General features: G+C 46.3%; 1 protein-coding gene across 1 annotated transcript in view; it reads right to left on the minus strand.

Annotated features, from left to right (window-relative positions):
• TAGAP (T cell activation RhoGTPase activating protein) overlaps positions 1–22,169 on the minus strand; it is a 53,506-nt gene that overhangs the window by 26,871 nt on the left and 4,466 nt on the right. The window contains exon 2 of the mRNA XM_065057268.1: positions 17,449–17,537. Within this exon, the coding sequence (XP_064913340.1) occupies positions 17,449–17,537 (89 nt within the window). The remainder of the gene's footprint in view (positions 1–17,448; positions 17,538–22,169) is intronic.

A 22,169-nucleotide genomic window follows, 5' to 3' on the forward strand; every position in this document is an offset into this window, starting at 1 on the left:
TTCATCAGTCTGAGTCACTGGGGTACTTTCTCTGTGTTGCCTTGCTCCTGAGGTACCTCAGCATCCCCTCAGATGACAGTCTCAGTTGGTTGCAAGGTTAGCACAGCAGCACTTCTGCCATTCTCCCTTCACGGCAAAAGAGAGACAAAGAAGACAGGCTTTGCAAGGTGATAAAAAGACATGCCTGGGTGGCATCATTCTCCTCCAGGTCTCCTCAGATCCTGGTTGGTCCCTTGGAGTGAGACCACAGACCTCTTAATGTTTCTTTTCTCTGCCATAGGAGGCATCTTGGCACGGGGTATCGTGAGAGACACACACTTGGAAGCAGAGCGGAGGAGATCAGTCAAACAGATCTTCTTTTCAGAGTATGAAACTTAACAGCACTAAGTGTCTTTTGGAAGTATTTCTAACCTGAAAGATATCTCAGCTGGAGCCCAAACCCCAGGGCCAGGAGGAAGGTCAGGGAGCTCTAAATGCTTCTCCAGATATAACCTACCCTCAGCCTGTGTGCTCTGTGCTGCAATCAGTGCAAACGGTCCTTCCAGCCTTGGGAAGGTCTTCCAGGGCTATCAAATGGCACTGGGTACACAGCCACTGCAACAGACAACCTCCCAGTCAGTGCTCTGAGCTGATGGTGATAAAGCGGGATTCTGCTTTTGGAATGGGTGACCATATTTCACTCAACAAGCTACCTTTATTCCATCTAGTAATTCCAAAATGAACAAGAAAACTTGAATTTTGGGGAGGCTGACCTAAAACAGAGCTACCTGAGCATTATCATTGTTGTCTCCTTATGAAAATGCATTGTGTAAAGAAAAGACAACAGGATCCATCCCATTTAATGCATAGTTTGTCTACACAATTTTGTCCTTTTTACTTGGAAGAAAAATACAGACATTCAGGGTAGGTCTGCAGACTGCAGTTACAATTCACATTTGTAACAGTTCTGAGCCATATGGTGCCCATTTAGGGGCACTACCCTGACCTTTCTCCATAATGACTGTTTTAAGGTGTCTATAGAGCAAATCCCCATGCAATACATTAAAACAACCTGAAGGCTTTTGCATTGTGGGCTGATCCTGAGGGTTTGTGGTTCTCTGAACAGCCAATAGTAGTCCCCTTACATTATATTTAAAATGTACTCAAGGATGGGGAAGGCCAAAAATCTGAGTGGCAGAAGCACTCAACAAGAACTCATACCTTGTGAATGAGGCTAGCATTTGTATTAGTTCTGGAGGTCTTACCAGCTCTTTCTTCTACTTCATAATTTTAGAAACAATTTGGGGAATATCCTTTCTTGTGCTATTCTGGAACTTCTGCTTGTAGTTCCAATTGAAACTAAGATCTGTGAAGATGTGTGGTGGTGGGAAGCCCCTACAGGTGACCACAGCTAACCTCTGTATCCAAATACTCATTAGCTCATGGAAGCCCTGACCACAGCTGAATTTTCAGCTTGAGCTATCTCATTGGGGGAAAAGGCGTACAGAAAGCATAGGAATGTAGGAATTGGCAAGCTGGATCAGGCTGGCAAGCCACCTAATCTGGGTTTCTATCTCTAATGGCAAATGACGCTACTTGCTTCAGAAACAGTTACAGTTCTTATGCCTTTATAAGAAGCTCTTTCTTCCAAGCCCCAAGTTTATTGATTTTATTTATTCTCGACAAGAGTATAGGAGAATGCTGATTTAGGTTCTTATTTTATGAGAAATTGTCTGCCTAAACAAAGTGGGAATTATAATACACTAGTAACTACTTCAGTTTTACCAGTACATCAGCTTCTGTCCCTGTGGGCAGAGTAGCAAAATATTGTAAGGAAAGATTGCTGGTAAGGACCCAGAGTGTTCTTCTGGAGCATCTTCTACTCTCAAAATAGAACCAATTAATGAATGTTTCTCTAATCCATGCAAGATGTGACACATATGCCGGCCTTTTGCACTAAGTCTTGGCAGCAGGACTCTGAGCTCACTGTCCTTGAAGGCAGAAGAGCCTTCCTCCCTGACAGAACCTCTGCTTTTTGCATCACTCAGTTCTCTCAATCATATCCAGAGACCCTTGTCTTGGTTGTTCTCCATAAAGCAGCATGCAGTCATGTTAAAGAATGACTAACAAAGTGAATTAATGTGTTCTGCTATTGCTTTAGTCTTTTCACACAATGTAAGCTAGACAAAAACTCTTGAATGGGCTTATAGCCAAAATTCTGGTTTTAATTACTCTGGTTTTCCTTGAAGGCTCCTTAAAGTTATGCTTTTTTAACTCTGTCTGCTGCAAGAAGGTAGATTAAAATGAACAGGCACAGACATTTTTCTTCTTGTTGTGTCAACTGAGTTCCCATTCACCTTCCTCTGCCATCCAAGAAGAGGCCAAGAAAAACAAAGACAAGATTCACAACTGCCAGTAGCTGTACCAGGAAGAAAAAAACAAAACAAAACAAAACAGAACAAAACACCATCACCACCAACAAAAAACAAAAACAAACCAACAAACCCCCAAAACACAAACAAACAAAACAAAACAACAAAACACAAAAACCCAACAACAAAACTAAAAACACCCAGAGAAAGACTGTTGCTCTTCTGTGTGATTCTCAGCAGAAAAAAAAAGTCTGTATCACAGTCTCACAAAAGTGACATTGCAAATCAATTTTAAGAATTCTGTGTGTAGGTATCATCTAGGGGAATTTCTGATGGGATGTCTATCTAATACAATAACTGAAACTTTTTTTAATTACCCAAAGCAATGGAAATGAAAAACTACATCTAAACTGACTGTGAGAAGAAATTAGATAGGAATATATTTAAATCTTTCTGTTCTTTTCAGTCAGCTCTCTCTGGTATGTCACTTCTCAGCAGAAATGAATAGCATTGATGGGAAACACAAGATGCTCTTTGTCCATTTATGAGGCAAATATTGCAATTGAGGCTGAAGCAGCAGGGGTAACCTTCGTTATTTCCCAGACCTTCAGATCAATAAATTAAGTTCCCCCTTGAGTAATTTAAGAAGTGTGGGCTTTATGAAGAAGCACCAACTTGTTTGAATGTAGGAGGAAAGTGTAAAGTCAATGCAGTGTGGTGGGCTGGCTGGCCTCTGCACAGGCTGAATGTTTTGCCTGTGTGAAGAGAAAGGCTGTGCAGGGGTGATTGTGGTGTAAGACTATGGCAGAGGCTCTTTCAGAAAAGCTGGTATTTTTTTCTCCCCTCAGGATTTAGAGCTTAGGCTGATAATTTTACCTGAGGAGAGGGTCTTTCTAAAAACAAAAGCAAATCCTTTGGGCCCTGAAGCACAGAGTCCCAGGCAAAGGAAAATTAGTCTGATTTGTAGTGCATTTCCAAATACATGGCACAGTTACCTGGCTGGGACACAGGAGGATGCGATCATTTTTACTAGATGTATGAGCCACAGAGAGTTTAGATGCACACATACAGAGCAGCTGCAGGGAAAAATAAAAGAAAAACAAAAAACACACTCAAAGCTCGACTGAAAAATAAACACCAGATACCAGGGATCACCATACTTTATAACCCATTCTGTGTTTGCTAGGGTTCAGAAAACCTTTACTTCTACTGCTACAAAAGAGCTGTTCTGGTCCACTGGGCAAATATTTTGCTAAAAGTTGCTAGCCAGCTCTATTTACATACTAGATTGCAATGCATCCAGCTGGCACCAGTTTGGAGTGGCAGCATTTTCTGAATAATAGCCTACGCAGTCTACTCGACTTCTGTTGCATTTTTGTGATGATAAAGTGCTTAAGAAGCATCACTCCCCTCAGACTGCCTAGCCTCCTTCATTTTCCTCTAGCTGCAAAGTTCGCAAAAATGATTAAAAAAATAAAATTAAAAAAAAAAAAAAAAAGAAGAGCTGGGACCCTGAAATGAGCACTTTGCCCAACAAAGAGTCCAGAAGAACATTTATTGTCTGTGAAGCAGATGAAATCATTGTAAATGTTGGACCTAACTTTCTCTGTGCTTTGAACTTCCCTGTAGCTGTCCTAGCAAACCTCCCTGTCTGTCCAGGGAAATTCCCTTTCTGCCTTTAGTATCCTCCTGGATGATTGCATTTCGAAGTTTCTTTAAAATAAGCAGAGCCGCTGGCTCTCTCACCTCCACTTGTATTGAAGGATCTCATTATAGAGTATCTGGACCAAAGACACTAGTACCAGAGTCTGAATGGAGAAGCCCAACTAAAAGAGTGAAGCTGGAGGAGGAGAGCTGTCTATGGCAGAACACAGGTGTGCAAGAGCGGTGGGTATCAATGACTTCCTCAAAGTGTGCACAAGATTTGTACAAGCTCCTGAAGTGAAAGCTCATGCCTTTCATATATAAGCTGGGAAGCATCAGATGGATGATCTAAAAGCCACTCATGAATGCTTAAACACTAGATAAAGAGTCAATCAACTGTTTAGATAAGGTTACTGTGTCAGTATGCTATGTATAGGGAGACTGGGTTTGGAGTCCGAGGGTGGGCACGCTTGATTGATTCTGATGTTGTTGATCTAGTCATTAGCATTATTATTATTAACCTCACTTGTTATAGCACAGGGCCTGGGGCTCTACCAAATAAGGGCACCATGGTGAAACAGAGACCCAGTTGCTGCCTGACCAGGTTATAGCCTGGACACAGCAGATACCTGGGGTCCATGTGTGGAGAAGTTTACCAGTTTGAAGTGATCTGGTAATCCTTTTCAAACAAAGAATCTGGTACCACTTTCCTGGGAAATAGTTTTATAACCTCAACATAATAGCCTGGAGAGGTCTGCCGTAAGTAGGTTCTCTCAAGTTAGGATGGGGGTGGATTTCCCTGGGCTGCGGATGAAGGCAGTGACGTGACCACTTGCCGGGTCTGAATTCATGGGGTGCTGATGGGGCAGCCGCAGCCACTTGACCATGCTGCTCCACCCAGCCAGCTCCATGGTGAGCCCCCACCAGGGTCAAAGTTGTAAATTTGCTGAGGAAAAATAGGTTAGATTTGTCTGTTTGCAAAATGAAGGGATGACTGAAATGGTTTAGGAAATAAATTCTGCATCATGAAAAGCTTAACTGAATATAAAATGCTTTCACTGGAATAAGTAAGGTTTCCTCAGCTGAAAACCAACTATTTGAAATGTGAGTCAACTTCTTGTGCTTCTTCCTCTTTCAGCAAGAAAATCCCCAGCAGCCTGCCAAAAATAAGATTTTGAGCAGCTCTTCGTAAGAAATAGGGCTCCTTTTAAATTTCTCCTTGAAGCCAACATTAAAAAGACCTGTTTGTTTTGTTTGGCGTAGGTCACTAAAAGCAGAGCCACAGATTTAGCCAGCTCATCTGTGGTTGGTTTAGCAGGGCTCCAAACAGAGCCCAATTTTCACTTTCGCTTTGGCTCTTAGCTCACTCGTGCAGAAGTTGAACTTTGAGAAATCCCCAAAGACAAAGCCCAGCTGCAGTATTACAATTAGTCAGGTGCAGGATTTTCCCGTCATCTGTTTATAACTGACTGGAGAGTTTCTTGGGTTTTTTTGTTATTTTTCAAAAAACACTTAAGGTAGGGGGGTTTCAGGGATTATTTTTAGAGATATTATACGAAAGAAAGAGAAGTTTAAGAACTAAGAAAATCTATTTGACTTGACATTTGGGAGACATAATGAGCGTACACGTTTTCATGTATAGAGGTAGGTTTGCTGCTGTCAGAAAAGGGGAGATGGATGCTCACCACTGGGTTTCTGCAAGGCTGCAAACCAGGGCCACCATGGGGCCAGACTTACAACAGCGGATAAAAGCAAAGTGTGGCTGGCTGTACTTTAGTATTGCTGCTTGCCCAAGAAAGCAAGGAATTGTCTCTATATGCCTCTGGATATGTTTTGTCCCTTTTAGATGCTTGTTATTTTCCCATCTTGCAACTGGGCCTTTATTTTGCAATGAAGCAGTGAAGGTGGCATGTCAAAATCATGGTCTGAGCCAGGAGAAGGGCCAAGAGTAAGATCTGGCCTTGGCTTTATAGAGTTATGTGAACAACACTTTGATGAGGCTCATGGAAACTGTGCTCAGGCGAGGACAGCAGGATGGGGCGTATCAAGCAGAGAGATGGTTTTCTTTTTTCCTTAGGAAAACAGGTAACATGGACACATGAGTTCATCCACCATTTCAAGCCGGGAAAGAATCTACATAATCATCTAGTCTGGCTGCATGCCCACACTGGAATTTCAGCTGGTCTATCTGGGAGAGAGCCCCGCCAGCAACGTGTGGCTGACTAAAATACTCCTGCTTTTAGTTAACACATACACCTCCCAAAAGTCTCCTCCCTTCCACCTGGAGATCTCAACCGAGACACCACCATTCACCTTGAGATTTTTTTTTTCCCCATGGTTCAAACTTTCACAATTGCTTATTAACTGTGTGGTTATCTCCACATTTTATTTTTCCCAGCTTGTAAAGCTACCACTTCTCCTAACATTTGTTTCTGCTACTTTCAAGAGCCACTTGTGGCAGCCATTTCCCCTACATGAATGAATCCACACACATGTCCTGAGTCATCTCCTACTTTGTGGTAATCTATCCAGGCTGATATCCTTTGAATTCTCACTGCAGAGCTTTCTCAAACCCTGCAGCAATTTTTATGGCATCTTTCTGCAGTATACAAATCCTTTAAAAAATATAGACCCCAGTGTGTCAACAGTCCTTCAGTTCCAGTACTTCAAACACTTTTCTAAGGTAAAATTAACCTTCTTACTACTGCTAATTGTTTTGTATACACCCAAACGTCACATCAAGCTTTGGGTACACATCAGGTTCCTTATGAGTGGTTGTCTTTATAATAAACAGCTGAAAGATGCTTTAAAAAAGCCACCTCTCCTGGCTTCCAACATCAACCTGAATTAATGCAAGATGTGGCCCACTGGCACACGGAAGGTAAAAGCACTGTGCCATCCCCAGCAAAGCCAGGACTGGGTGCCACAGGCCATGTGGACGCTGGTGGATGAGTCTGTCTGTAGATCCTGGGTAACTCTGTACAGCTGATGTCTTTGGAAATCCAGATTCACACCCAGGCAGAACTGAGCTGTTGATGAATTTCCTGTATATGGATACACAATGCAGAGACTGAATCGCGGATGAGATGGGCTATTTTCATCAAGGGCATTTCCAAGAAGCAAAGGGCTTGCATACAGTAGATACACAGTGAGGATAGGGATAAGGCATCCTCCTAGATGAGCTTTGTGGGATCAGGCTGGGTACAACAAGCTTAGGAAAACAATAGTTGACAGGATTTATATTATTTTTCTGGATTATGTTGTTCAGTAAGAAATAGATGCAATGAGTTGGGCTAAAATTCCTCCTCCTGCCCAGAGGTGGGCAACTTGGTGGGACCTCATTTTGACATGGAAGCAAATGGTATTTTGCTTTTATAGTTACAACTGATCTAAAATGAAATAGCACATCTCCTTATGGACGGGTGTTGCACAGGAAGCACCAAGGAGATACTTCGTCCTCCAGTGGAAGCTCCTCATGTCACTTGCTTTTCACTGGGTACTTGAAATCTCAGCAATTGCCATTTCTTCCATGTACAAAACAAGCACTGTCGCTTCAGGCTGCAGCTTTGTGGGGCTGATTTCCACACTCAGATCTCATTAATCTACCAATACCTATGGAGCAGTGGAACCACTGTGACTGTTCCCCAACACAGGTTCCCTCAATGTCTGAGTTTTAAAAGATGCAGTGAACAGTGGGATGTGAGTGCTGCCTGGGACAAAAGAGGAAACTAGGTCAGTGTCTGAGGATGTAACAGGTTCAGCATCTGAGTTGTGTTTCCATATAAAACCCAAATGTGCAGGCCTATATGCAGTACAGTAGGGTCCTCCGTTGGCTTGAGTGGCCTATAGACAGTTACAATTTTCCCAGAAAGGCACTAAAAGACATTTGCATCTGGCAAACCATGGATCCATCTGTGGCCACAGAACCTCCAGTGACCAGGACTAAGACCAATTTGGGATCAAGTACCTTCCAGTTTGCACTCTTTCGTGGAGGGTTAAGAAGTGCAGATGGATTGTCTATCTCATTTACACCTGGCTCTCATGACAGGTAACACTCAAATCTTCAGAGACTTCAAAGAGAGCAGAGTCAGAGCAATGCAGCGTGAAGCACACCTTCAAGGCACATGAAGATTCTCCTATATCAGCCAACTGCAGCTCCATTTGGTTGTTCCCCATCTCACTCGCAACTTGCCACCTGCCTTTTACTCTGCAAAGCAGGTGACAGGGTCACGTGTGGAATGAGAAACATGAGTGGTGCTCCAGTAACACCCTCCTTTTGTGCAACAAGAGGAGCACACCCACATACACAGTACATGCTGCTTCCTCCCAAGCCCTCACTTGTACCCACTGTGCGGTACCAGGGAGATCAGGGCTGCTGCAGAATTGCAAAGGTTTTGCTGCTTTGCTTGACATTTAACTATTAACCAGTTTTGTGGAGACTGAAGTAAAAGGTGCTATTTGTGGGAAGTGATGTGTAGATAGGAGAAAGAGTAGGAGTAGTAGGTGTCATGCAGTAAGAGCTGTCTGATTGTGTTTATCCATTTCAACCTTGGTTTTCTTAAGGACAGAGCCCTTCTGGGTCCCTTGCAGCCATGTGAGGACGCAGGAACCTGTGCTTGGCTGAACCTGGGTACTAAGCGCTCCTGGGCCTGGGTAGCAGGAGATTGCCTGGCAGTGGAGGCACTAGATAACTGTGTGACTGGGCTTAAAAGCCTGCCAAATGTGAGAGCACAGGCTGGGCGTGGGTGTAAACCCTTTGGCTTCATTCATGCTGGTGGCTGAAATAGACCGTACAGGCTGACTCCATGGCATGGTTTAAAGCTGATCTCCAAACCAACCTGGAGGCACCTCACCTTGCTGAGATGAGACTTGCCCAGCTCTCCTAGCTTCAGTGAGCACTGAAGGCTCTCTGCCAGGGAATGGACACTGCTTCAGGCACACCTGAGCAAGTGCAGAATGTGTTACTTGGCTCAGCTCAGCCCTGGGGTTTATCGTAGCTTTGGGATGGCCCCCAAGCCCTCTATGGCTCATCTTTCCTGTTCTTAAAGGTGCCTATCATCACTGGCACAAGTGGGCTGCACAAGTACATGCCAAGTAAACTCACATTGGGCTAATAACAGGACCCAGGTCTCAGCTGTTTTTCATTCACCCATAAATCTCAGTATTCCTCCCTGGCAAGGATGCTGAGGGGAAAGAGAAAGTAAGTTTCCTGTGGGCAGGCAGAAAATCAGCAGCACAACAAATGGGACTGGAAGAAAGGTGGAAAAGGAAAACACCAAACTTTGCTAAATCTGAAACATTAGGTTTGGCTCTGCTCTGGCTTTAGCTTGGAGTCCCACCTCGGTCAGGTCTGGGCACTGAAGTGCACCTGTGTGGATTAGCAATGGCCTCCCAACACTGCAGGTCAGAGGAGCTCACCTTCAAGCCCACTACCAGCAGGACCCAGATTTGCTTTTTCCTGGAGCTTACATGGGGCTGGGGAGGGCCCAGCAGCCCAGGCACTGCCAGGGTCTCCCATGGACTCAGAGACATGTGGCTGGGTGAAGTGATGGGAGCTGCTGCCAGGATTGCCAGCAGGGCAGGGCCGAGCAGGGCACCTGTGTGCCATGGAAAGGGGCAGGTGCCAGGGCTTGGGACACTGAGGAAATATGAAAAGGTGTTGTGGTGTGTCTTTGAAGAGGAAACACCTTTGTCTTCACGCTTGGTAAGAAGAAACCTTCCACCCCTATAGGGGAGAGAACTGTGGGCAGCCAAGGTGGAAGTCTTCAGCATCCATGGGGAAGACAGGGTTGTCCTCTGTGCCCCTAAAGAAGCCGCATTGCCAGGGCTACCCAAAGAACAGCCTGCAAAACCTGTTCAAGAGCTGAGGTGCTGCACAGGGCAGTCCCAGTTAGAGGAGGCAGACGATGCTGTTATTGCAGACGTAGTCTCCCAAATGCTCTTGTAGTACCAGGGAATCTTGCATCCATGCCTGATCTGTGAAATTAATGGGGAAAAGTGGTTTTGCTGGGTGCAAAAGGGAGCTAAGGAGACTGGGACTGCACCAGGAGCATGGCCAGGTCCTGCCCATGCCCTGGGCTCAGGGGAGAAGACAGTCCTTCATAGTGTCCTCACATGGTGACTGGGGAAACGTCAAACACGGGCCATGGCAATGCTGGCACACTGCATGGGCCTGGCTCTCGGGCAGCCTGGCATGGGGCAGTCCACGTCTTTGCTGTTCAAGTCTGTCACCCTGCCAAGCAGGCACAGCCTGTCCAAGCTGCCCGCTGGGGTTAGCCAGCTCATGCCAGTTTCTGAATGGTGTCAAGGAGCTGATGGCAAGGGCTGGTGGCCCTGGCAGAGCCGTGTTGGGAACACCTGAACACTTTCTGAGAGGGATGATCCTGTGCCAGTGATGGGGAAAGTCCCCAAGAACACCATGTTTGTTAGCAGAGCTGGTGCCCCAGCATGCCCAGGGCTGATGCTCTGCTGGCAGGAGACCTCCATAGACTGCCTCATGCTGTGGAGCAAGGGAAGGTCCTGGCTGGAGGCCCTGGAGGCATCACTAGCAGTGGTCAGGGTTAGCAGCACTCCTGGCAGGCTCAGCAGCACAGGTTCTCCTGCATGTTAATGGGCCGTGTGTGCCTGTCCAAGATTTCCAAGTCCACCAGCAAACACCATGCAGAAAACTGCTGAGGCAGAAGGGTCAGCAGTTAACTTGGTGGAGGCATCAGCAGGGAGTCCCCCCGAGTCAGCCCATGACCACCATCAGACCCTACTGGCTCTCCTGGACCTGGGGTGCCAGCGGTCTGCATGCTGGCATGCTGCCGGCCATGCTGCCGGCCATGCTGCCGGCCATGCTGCCCACCCCGCTGCGGCAGCACTGGGGAAATGCCAGGCATGAATGTCAGCTTGGGGACGCCTACAGCATGTTTCCTTTCCGCCAGCAGACAGGATGTAAGCTGTCACGGGTGTTAATTAGCCCTCAGTGAGATCTGTAATGTGATGCTCCTGATTTTCGTCAGTGCATCTCTCGGTTTGAGGCTATCTCTTCTCAGACCAGTTTTTTGAGAGGGCCACAACACTGGATCCCCCATTCCTCTAACCCCTTTTACAAGCTCTCTTTTCTAGGTACAACATTTAAAAAAAAAAGTAGAATCCTGTATTCTAAAAGCATCCTGTGGGCACCGCAGAGTACTGGCCATTGCTGGATAAAGTTTGTCTGGATGTCTTCAGTACTGCAGGACTCAGCTAAGTCCTAGATGTGTCTAGTAGCAATGTCACACTTGTCCCTCCACTTTTCTTGTGGGACATAGCTGTGTGTATGCAGAAAACGTCAGGAAAATGTTTTCTGGGTTGCCTGAGAGTTTCATTTAGAAATAAAATTAAATTAAAATATTAGCTGTTTAGAGATAAGCTGTTTACAACTGAGGCTTGGACACATGATAAAAGTTTTACTGCTTTAAACAAGTTGTGTTGGTGGAAGCACAGACTGTGCCCCTGCGGAATAACTGTATGGTTCAGGATCTGGCTGTGCAGCAGCTGCTTATAAGAAGTAAGAAAATGTATTTGACTCGACATGTGTGAGACATAACCAGTGTACACGTTTTCCTGTGTAGAAGTAGGATTGCTGCTGTTAGCCAAGGGGAGATGGATGCTCATCACTGGCCACCCGATGAGCGTCTTGCTCCCCAGCAGTCTGCAGGTAACATGGAGAAAGTGAGTGCTACCAGGTTTTCTCCAGCAGGAAATCTTCAGCTTACTTCAAACCCCACCACTCAGCACTGTAATTCACAAGTAGCAGGCTTGGTACGAGATCTATGAAATCCCACCCATGAGCTTTCGCTGCTGGCCCTAACTTCCAGACAGGGAATGGTGACAAGCAAGAACAGGGCAGTAGCACCTGAGGTCCCTCCAGTCATTTTAAAGCTGCATGTATGCCTTGCCGGCCTGGTCCACTGCAACCTGGGCACCTCTTGTCACACCAGCAGTGTGGACTCAGGCTGTCCTGCTGCCGGCTGGCTGGCTGCAGTATGGGAGATGCCTCTGCTCCCAGTTCGCCCCATCAAATTCATCAGATCATGGCCTCCACTGAGTGGTCTTGGAGCCACACGTCTGGGTGGTGACATCAATCAGTGGTGGAGTGATATTGCTTCAAAGCTTGCTTAGCTTTCCCAATGTGAAAGCCATGTTTTTGGTGTTAATTGAATAAATTTGTATTGCAACTTTCATGAGCCTATAACTGATCAAAGGCATAAAGGGGAGTGATGCAGACAAGTTTCTAGAGCTCACAAGAAAGTTAGAAAACAGGTAGAACAAAAGTTTTAAGGTCTCTACCGACAATGATGACATATTTTTCCCACTGAGAAGCTTTTTAGTTTGGGTGATATTTGTAGTGTTGTTTTTTTCAACAAAAACGTAACATTTCCAGAGAAAGCATAGACCTATAATAATGTCAGCCAGCCTCTGAGTTTCTCATCAGAACAGTTTCTATGAATTGTTTTGAACCAACCCGCCCAAGAAGCTGAATATGTTACTTCTGTGTTTATAAATAGGTCTGTTTTCACAAAACTCTTTCTCAAGTAAACTGCTCTCAGTTAAGAACTTTCACAATTACTTGTATTATAAAAAAGAGGGATCCCACATGGATCAGAGTCCTATTATGCTAACAGTTAAGAAAGGGACAAGTCTTACCCTGAAAAACCTCGTCTTTTGGGTTTGTTCCAGGTCTCTGCAGTTCCTGATTGTCTTATGCCTATCTCCAAATGAGTCAGCCCCACCACTGTGTTGAATTGTTAACTACTCCTTTCCTCACCATATGCCTATGAGGAAAGGCAGCATTATTAACCCCTTGTTACAGATGGGGACTTGTGGTGCAGAGAGGTGAAATGTCATGCTGAAGATGCTCTGCACCAGAGCAGGGGGTGGATGTCCACTCTCCCCCCCAAAATGCAACACCCCATCCACTATGCATCCATACAGCTGGTGCTATGATGGTATTACTTTTTTAAATCATTATTTTCCCATCAGTCAGGCTATGAAAGAAAACTCAAGGTACTATCATCAGCTGGTTAAACAAGAGAGCTAAAGCATTTCGCTAGTATAAGCACACAAAAGATGAAAAGTGGAAGAAGAGAGTAAAAGTGAATGACGAGAAAAAGTAAAGGGCAGGAACAGCATAAGAAGTAGTAGGAGGGTATAGAAAGGAAATCGAAGCTACGAGCTGACCCATAAAACTCCACAGTGTTACCAGCAACCCCACCGATTTCACCCTCAGAGATCTTGTTTTGCCACAACCTTCACTTGACTCATCTACACCTGCCCACTTCAGTCCTGTGGCCACCCTCCCACCTCCTTTAACTACAGCCTTCCACACAAGGGTCTCTGCCGTCAGCCCCCAGGCTCTGCATGACTCACCCCCTCTGCATCTCTGCAGATATTTCCCTCAGCTTTCTCCGCTTGGCAAAACAAGTCTGTCACACCATTGAAAAAAAAAAAAAAAAGGCAACTAAATGTGGTTGCATGATGACAGGAATCAGATCTTCAGTGTTGGGATGGGATCCAGCATCTCTGTAGGAGAGTTCAGTACATGCTGTGCCTTCCTGCTTGGACCTGGCTGCCTGGGCAGAGGAAGGAGCCACAGCAACGCAGAAAAGACCACACAGAGCCCAAGCTCCCCAGCTCCTTGTTCTACCAGTGTGAAGACCCCCAAAAGAGATGTTTCTCTCTGCAAAGAAATGCAGCCCTATCATCACTATCAGTCTATAAATCAAGACAATGGTTAATTAAATGACTTTCCAATGTCACAGTAAAAGCTGCAGATCAGACTTGCCTCACTCTCCTGAAAGCCCAGCTGAGTGTCGTCTTCAGTACAGTGCTCCTCTCATCTTTTGCAATTGTGTCTGCACTCATGACAAGGGTTGTTCTGGTTCCACTGACCTCTCCAACACTACACCAGTGGGAAGCCCAGTGGAAATCCTTTGAGGTAGAAATCCTGTCCCCATAGATGTTTGAAGAGAATGCACCTTGTTTAACATCTTTCCTGCCAAGACTGAGCAATGAAGTTAGCACCTAATGAGCAATATTCAAATTCAGCCTCAGAGAAGAATCCCGGTACAAAAATAAACATCAATAGTCAGGAAATACCCTCTAGACAACATCCCAAGGAATAAGTTCCTTCAGGGTCTCAGTTGGCTATGGAGGATGCGTGTTTTAAAACAAAAGGTTTGCACTGCTTACTTCTTGATGTTTGTCATTGATAGTTTTCCAACATATATCCAAAGGATTTCTGATTGGCATGTTAGTTAACAACCAGAAAGTAAGACTAGGAGTATGCTTATGTTACCTTTTCCTAATATGACTGATAATTGCTCAGTAGAACCAGAAACCAGACACTGCAGTGACTTTATCTCATGAGCTAACTCTTCAGTCAACGTCTGGACTAGTTGATTAGAGCGTATCCTGCACTCTGACTGCAACCAGGAATTGGTTTGAGAGCTGGAAGAAACTAGTTTCTAGGCAGTTGAATCTGCAAGATTAATAAACTTATCAATTTTCTGGAAATGACTTATGGTTCAGTTAGTACAATGACCTGCATTAGCGCAGTCAGGTAGTTTGTGAACCTCTGTAGGGGAAAGGGAAAGATTACCATTTAGACTGAGAACAGTCAGGACTGGATAGTTAACAGGTTTGGCAACCAGATCACAAAGGCTTTTGCCTCCACTTGAAATTAATTCTCACTGTATAGTGGCCATGAAGGGTAACGATCCAGTAAGTGCTCCATGTTATTCATATAGTTTCCTGCCTGCACAGAAAAACTCGGGGAAAATTCCATGTGTGACTGCTCTGAACCCTAAAAGGTGACAGCTTTTTGAAGGGGGGTTCCTTATAACAATCCCAACTTGTGACAATTTTCCTGCTACTAAGAATAATAGAAACTTTTCTATTTATGCTTCTGTAGGTTCAGAGGTTCTAGACCGAGTCTGGAGTGTTGCCCAAAATGGCAAAGATTTTTGAAATACAACAGACATCTTTTATTTAAAGGCTGATTAGTTTGTGTTGATCACAGACAAACAAGAAGCTCTTTATACAGGGCTTTGTGGGCCTTCTCTGTTGCTTTGTGTTACAGTGAAGCCAACAGTGGCTTGGCCACCAAGCTGGGAGGTTTCAGGGAGGAACTGTGTCTGCAGCACAAAGGAAGCTGGGTTTAACCTGACTTTCACTCCAGCCTCTTCTGTGCCTCAGAGGTTTTGTGTGCTCATCAACTCAAATGTATTCAATGGAAATGATACTTCCTTTTGTGAGACGAACTGATTCAAGGCCTTTGTTGCCATTAGTGCCATGAGGCAGGTGCCCGTGAAGCCGCTGGGGCTCTGCCCGGGCTGTTCAGCAGGATCAGCACCAGCTGGAGGGATCAGCAGAGCAGGCAGTCTCCCCAGGACCAAGCTGCCAGGAGAGTGAAAACCATCACAGGTCTCGTGGCCACACTGCCTGGAACACGATGCTCCCCAAGCAGCCAGGCAGGCTGTGGCAGCAAAGCTTGGGGCAAAGGGAGGCGGCAGCTGCGGCCGAACTGCTGCTTGGAGGAGCAGCAGCCCCGGCTCTGCCCTGCCCCAGCTCACTGCCTGAAGCACAAACTTGTGTCCCAAGGGCTGGTGTTACTGGTTCTGCTGCTTGCCCTCTCCCTCTTTTTTCATACTGTAGGGTCAGCCCAGTGCTGGCACCTGACATTTGCTTGTCCTGCTGAGATAACTTTAACTGGCTTTGTCTGGAGGGACAGAAAAACATGGGAGACTGCCAGAACACACTTCCCTCCTCCATACACCCAGGCCACAGACAAATTAGCTGCTGGCACCAGCTGCAAATCAGTTAATGGCACAAGCAACAATGTGAGCTACACCATTGTGCTCTTGGTAAATGCTGCCTCCTGCAGAAATGAGAGGGAGGACCCACATTGTGCGTGAAGGGGGAAGAGACACTGGGACCATTTTCCTGCCCAGTTGATTCTGTTCTCATGGACAGAGGTCTGAAAGCCAAAGCCAGAGGCTGGAGGTGGCAGGGACACAGGGCTGGAGGGGGACACAACTGCCCCTCCAACCAGTCACCCATCACCAGCCAGCACAGGAATCCTGCTGCCTCCTTCCTACAAAGACATCAACATCCCCTTTTTGTCTGCAGGCTCCTGGAGTTTGTAGGGCTTGCAGTGGGTGGGAGAGGTTGGTAGTGGCAATAGTCTTTTTCACTTATAGCACCTAGGAAATTACGGCATCAAAGAAAACAGAGCAAGTGGGTCCTGCCTGGGCACTTGTTCAGTATTTGAGTACCACCTGTGCCCCCGAGCTGTAGGATGGTGTAGGTTCTGAGATGGAGCCATATGGCAAGCCAGGAGGTGTCACACAGAGCTGATGCACACACTTCAATCAGGAAATGTTTCCAGTGAGAGGAAAATGTGTTAAACTCAGCCTTTCTCACAATCTGACAGCTCCTGATGTTTATGTCGAGAAATAAATGCAAAAAAATGTGCTCACTCTGAAGAGAGACATAACTGATGAATAATCAACTTCAAGTGCTCATACAGCAAAACTTGCCCCATTCCCCAGGTTAGGAATGCTCAAGGACTCAGACTTTTGCTGCCTGAAGACCCAAGACACCATTGCCCTTTCTGTCTTTCCTCGGTAAGACTTTTTTTTTGACACATAGTGAGCCTACTTGCAACACCACCATGTCCAGTTAGCAGTGCTGTTTGACTAACTGGACTGGGTTTATTAGAGAACAGAAGGGAAGTCAGGGCATTGCAATGAAGTGTCTGCAGTTCAAATGACAGCATTTCTCTGCTCATTGGAAATCAGTTTAACAAAGAAAGGAGGCACTGCCACAAACATCAGCAGAAATTTCCCATTGTTTTGGCTAGGCAAGTCATGACCTGTAGCAAAATAAGGCAGTAAATGCTGTCACACCCAACTCTTCTGCCTATTTTTAAGGCTTTGCTACCCAAAAGAAAGAAAACCAGTTGGAAAGTAAAGGATCTAAATGTTTTGCAGCAGAAACCACCAATGGAGGCTTCTCAGCTGCACAGGCAGAAACTAATATGAACAAAGAGCCAGCACTGGCACTCTTGTCATGGGGTGGGAGAGGTGGGAGAAAGAGGCTGAGCTCCTGCTGGGCTCACACAGGCCTGGTAGGAGGGCGAGAAGAGCAGCTGGGGGCAATGCCAGGAGGTGCAGTTCCCACCGCCTTTCCCCTCCATCTCCTCTACAATATCAGCTCCTGCTCTGCACCCACAACTCTGACAGCTCAGCTTCTCTGGGCTCCACATGTACAACCCCTCATCTGCAGCTTGCCTGGGGTTCTCTAGTGTAGGACACTGACAGTAGCACCATATGATATATACATGGGCAAGCCAAGATATAGCACATTGCATCTGGGCATTAAACATCTGTGCAGGCACTGTATATATGGCACATGATGTACATACCTGGCTGAAGGCAACCATGGCTTGCTCAAACCTTTGCTGAATAACAGTGATGGTGCTGAACTCCGTCGGGAAGGGACAGTCTTGAGGGGCTGAAAATGAGAAATTGATTTGTTATTGTTTTCCACCATCCAGCAAAGTTCCTGCCAAGAAGAGGGATTTGAGCATTTAAAGGAGTCATTGCTACCAAGTGTGTATGGGAAGAGGATAAAGTCAGTTTGTGCTTCTAACTCCTGGATGCTGCCCAATTTCCCCTTGAGTGGCAGGGCTCCAGGCCCCACATTGGTCAGCACAGCAGCCACTGCCTCACAGACCCAACTGGGCATGGCACCTTGGTGGGTGTCTGCTCAAACTAGAGCACCCTCAGCACCAGCATTTGCATGGGGGCTCCTCCCCCTGAGCTCCTTTTATGGGCAGTGGGGAGACATGGGCGCTTGCAGGGCACTGTGCTTCCTTCATGTCCTTTCCCAGCAGTGCCCACTTCTCCACACTGTCTATAAAAGGTCCCTGGAGTAGCCGGCTTGGATACAGACCTCCAAGCTCTAACACAGGGTGAGAGGAGGCTGCTTTCAGGGAGCCCAGCTCAGCCCCCAGAGGCAACCTGGGTGCCCTGCAAAGGCAACCAAGCTGTCTTCAACTAGAGATGGGTAAGGTGTCTCCTGTAAATCCACGGGGGACCTGCCTGCCTCTTGAAGACCTCAAATCCCTCAAATCTGTACTTTGGGACATAGGGCTCTGTGTGGCCACTCGCTATCTGAATGCAAGCACAAGCGCCAGGGAATGAGGCTATTTTGGCAACGAGCGACACAGCAGAGGAGCATCAGAGGCAAGAAATGGCTCCTTGCTGCCCAGCATTGACATGAAACCAATAAAGGACAGGTTAGCACCCTTTGGGGTATGCCTGTCTTATAGAAGTCATATTTGCAGTGTTTTTTTGAGATACTTGAAAAGCAGGGTGATATATTTGCAGACAATTTTCTGAACATTTGGCCCCATTTACTGAGTGGAAAAAGAATGATAAAAAATGCCATCTGCTTTTTATTGAAACTTTGTGCCAACTTGATCAGAATTTCAGCAGCTTCCACCTCTAACTCCCAACTTTCACTCCTGAAAGTTGTTAGCGGCGTACAATCCCATGGGATTTACAAATGGCAAACAAGCCCTACGATCTGTGTCTGCAGATCTTCTCTCCCGGGTGAAGTGGGAAAGTGGCCTCAGCCTTCTGTGGGGAGTCACAGAGAAGAAGGTGACAGTGTGTGTGTGTGTGCACCAAGCACTGCTGCCAAAGCTGGAGGTGAGACAAGGAACTTGAGTGATTTCCTAGGGGGCAGAAACCAAAATGTCATCAAGTCAGTGCAAACCAGCCAAGCATAAAGGGTGGGCACCTGTGTAACACGAAGCAGAGCTGGAGGCACCACGTGCTCCCTGGTGGTGTCAGGGACCAAGCCTTGTGAAGGGTGATGGCGAGTTGAGATGGCTGAGACCACCCCTATGGTGCCCTGACCTGTGTAACCCAAAGCAAATGTAGTTTCCCAGAGGAGATGAGTGATGCTCCTGGGTGTTATCAGCAGAGAAAAATGAAGCAGTAGCAGGAGAAGTCACGTCACTCTCACTGCAGGGAAAGGTGCTGGCACACACGGCCATGAAGCAGCAGTGTGGTGGGATGCTAGAATACCCCTCTCTGCTAGGAACAGTGAAAGACAGGATTGACATTGGTATATTTACTACTGGTTTATACCAGTTTGACACTGGTATATTTACTCCTGTGTCATCTCTGCATGTGGGAGCTTATGTGACAGCAGTAGCTAACACTGCTCCATACCTGCAGAGAAGCTGTTTTCTCAATGCAATGATTGTGTCGATGCTTGTACTATCATGGCCCTTTTTGCTGCCTACTTTTGACAAATACCTTAAAATACACAATTGGAAGTCAAAGAAATTAACATTGAAATTGCTTTTTGTGCATGTGTCTGTATCAGAGCAACAGGTTCTTTCTTTGATAAACATTGACTCATTATTACCAGAAGTTCTTCTGAAGTCAGCTACTTGACAAAAGGTCAGTACATGACAAAGCTCATGTTGGTGTAATGGTGATCACTGCAGAGCACACAGAGTTAAACGTGGTTTTGAGAAAGGTTTTTCTCCTAAGATGCTCTAGGGCATTGTCCTCATACTTGAGCCCACCAGGACTCCAGCTCAGGAGAGTCCTCCAGCTGCATTTTAAAATACGGTACATGTGGGGGTCATGGTCTGTCCATCACTGTTTTACAGCATCAGGATACATCACCAGTCTAGTGATAGAGTGATAGAAACAGCTGCATACTGCAGGGGAAGGGAGGATGAATGCTGACCCAGGTTTTCTCCCCAGCTTACTCCCTTGTATCAAGAGCTCTGACCATATCAGCTTATAAAACTGTCAGTGCTGTCTGTCATCCTGCCTCTGTTCAAACCCACAAGGACTGTTCAGGGCAGACTCCCAAACAAGCTGCAGGTGGGAGGACAGAGACCACTTTCTTAATCTGGTGCAATGTCTGCCAGCAAGTGGCACCGAGAGGTTGGTCAGAAACCCTTTAAGAACCCACCCAGGGCCAGCCAGAGGCACAATCTCTGCAGAGAGGATGGAAGATGCTTAGGGAAACTCAACCTTCCTGAGTGCCGCCTGGGGTGGGGATGGGGGTTACAGCTGGTGCCAACGTGATGCTCCGGGTGCCTGGATTGATGTGTCACCAGGAGGCCAAAGAAAGAGCACTGCACTGCAGGAAGAACAAGTTTGTTCCTCTCCCTGAACCACCATAAAGCAAATTATTTCTGTTACTGCTATTCCTGTTATTCTAGAGTTGCCACAATTTCATCTACCAAGTGTATATAGTAAAGATTAAATGAGCAATATGTTTCAAGTTACATATGTACACACGCACACATTTTGGAACCAGTGAAAATATCAGACCTGGTGTTCTTCCTCTTGCTCTAGACAGGAGGGAGAGCGAGACCTGGCTGGGGTATGTGATGCTGGATGGTCTCCTGAGAGGCTGAGGCATGAACCCAAGTGCCGCCCCCATGGGGTGGGGAGCCACAGCAGGTCCTGCAGAAGCCACCATGCTTTGCAGCAGGGTTATGTGCTTGAGCAGACCAGGTGCGTGTGAGGGACAGAGTCAGTGGTAGTTTGCTACCTCCTTGCAGATGTGGGAAGCAGGGCCCTGGGCCCAGCAGCAGGGGTGGGGTGCAGTTCGTCCTTGATGCACCCATCTCTGGTGTCTGTCACCTGCAGAAAGAGCACCCTGGCTGCCAGCTGAGACAAGTGAGAAGTCCTTCCAAATTATTCCCTTCCTGAGGTCTCTAGGTGATGGATTCTCCTCTCGGTGAATTGAAAACAAATCCTATCTGGACAGGGTGAGAATTTTTCTATCATGATTCAGTTGAAAATAACTAAATCTAGGAAGTGAGAGGTACTGGGATGTGGAGGATCAATCCAATGCGTGCAATGTGTTTCACATAAAAGTAATAAATTTCTTCATCAGGGTCCAGGGTCTTGGAGCTGGCTATTTCCACATGGAAAGTGCATTCCATTTTTATGGTTTTAGAAATTAAATTAATGCCTTATTAGAAGAGTTTGCATAAAAGCTACCACATGGGGTGTCTATTTTTGTTTCCTGGCCTGAGTCCTCATCAGCACAAGAAGAGCTCCATGAGAAGCTCCCACCAGCCCCGTGGGACTGCTGAGCCATCTCCAGCCTTCATGCTTCTCACAGTTATTGGGCATCTTCACTGGGGACCCTGTCCCCTCCCCAGCCGCCTGTGTGATCCCCAGTAAAACCTCACTGCCCTCTCTGGAAATCCCTTAGAAAGCCAGTACAGGTGGGCAATGCCAATGTTGGGTTGGTGGTGCAAAACCTGGACATGGACAGATTAAACCCGCCAGATTTTGTGTTTGGTCTTTAACTTACATGGAGAGGATGGTCATTTTCATTTGATTTATTGAACTGAATTATGTTATGTCATGAAGAAAACTTTATTCACAAGTGTTGCTGCTACTTTGGTGGAAAATATTTACATACGGTTTTACTGAAAGACTGCAGCAGGCACAGAGAAGCCAAATTGACTTTGTCCTGTGCTCTAAGAGCTGGGAGAATTTAAACCCATTTATGCCAGTATTGACTATCAATTACATCATACTTTCTCTCTTCGTGAGTTTTCCTACACTTAACAGAAATATTTTCTTGCATTCTGGAGAATACCACAGTGTCTGCCACAAGTTGAACTCCAGCCTTTCTTGCTCTAGCCTGTAACCTGTTCTCATTCCAAGACACACCACAGATAGCACAAGGATGGCATCTGCAGATTGCAGAATTTTGGATGCACTGGAAGCCATGTCTCCTTCTCTGGAGACATTCAAAACCCGCCTGGACATGTTCCTGTGCGACCTCACCTAGGCGTTCCTGCTCCAGCAGGGGGATTGGATTACATGATCTTTTGAGGTCGCTTCCAATCCCTAACATACTGTGATACTGCGATACTTAATGGAATCACTTACCTGCACCGTGCAAGGGCTTCATCCCAGACATTCACAGGGAGACCTGCCTGAAGACTTGACCATAAGCAGGAAAACAGGAAGGAAAACCTAAAAAGTATCCTACTGCTCTGCAGGCTGAGATGGGATAGAGGGTACTGAGAGTGCTGAAAAACCCTGGCACCGAATTATTTGCTTTTTGAAACAGGCAGAGAAA

This window comes from Columba livia, chromosome 3 (assembly GCF_036013475.1).
Source record: "Columba livia isolate bColLiv1 breed racing homer chromosome 3, bColLiv1.pat.W.v2, whole genome shotgun sequence".
Taxonomy (NCBI): domain Eukaryota; kingdom Metazoa; phylum Chordata; class Aves; order Columbiformes; family Columbidae; genus Columba; species Columba livia.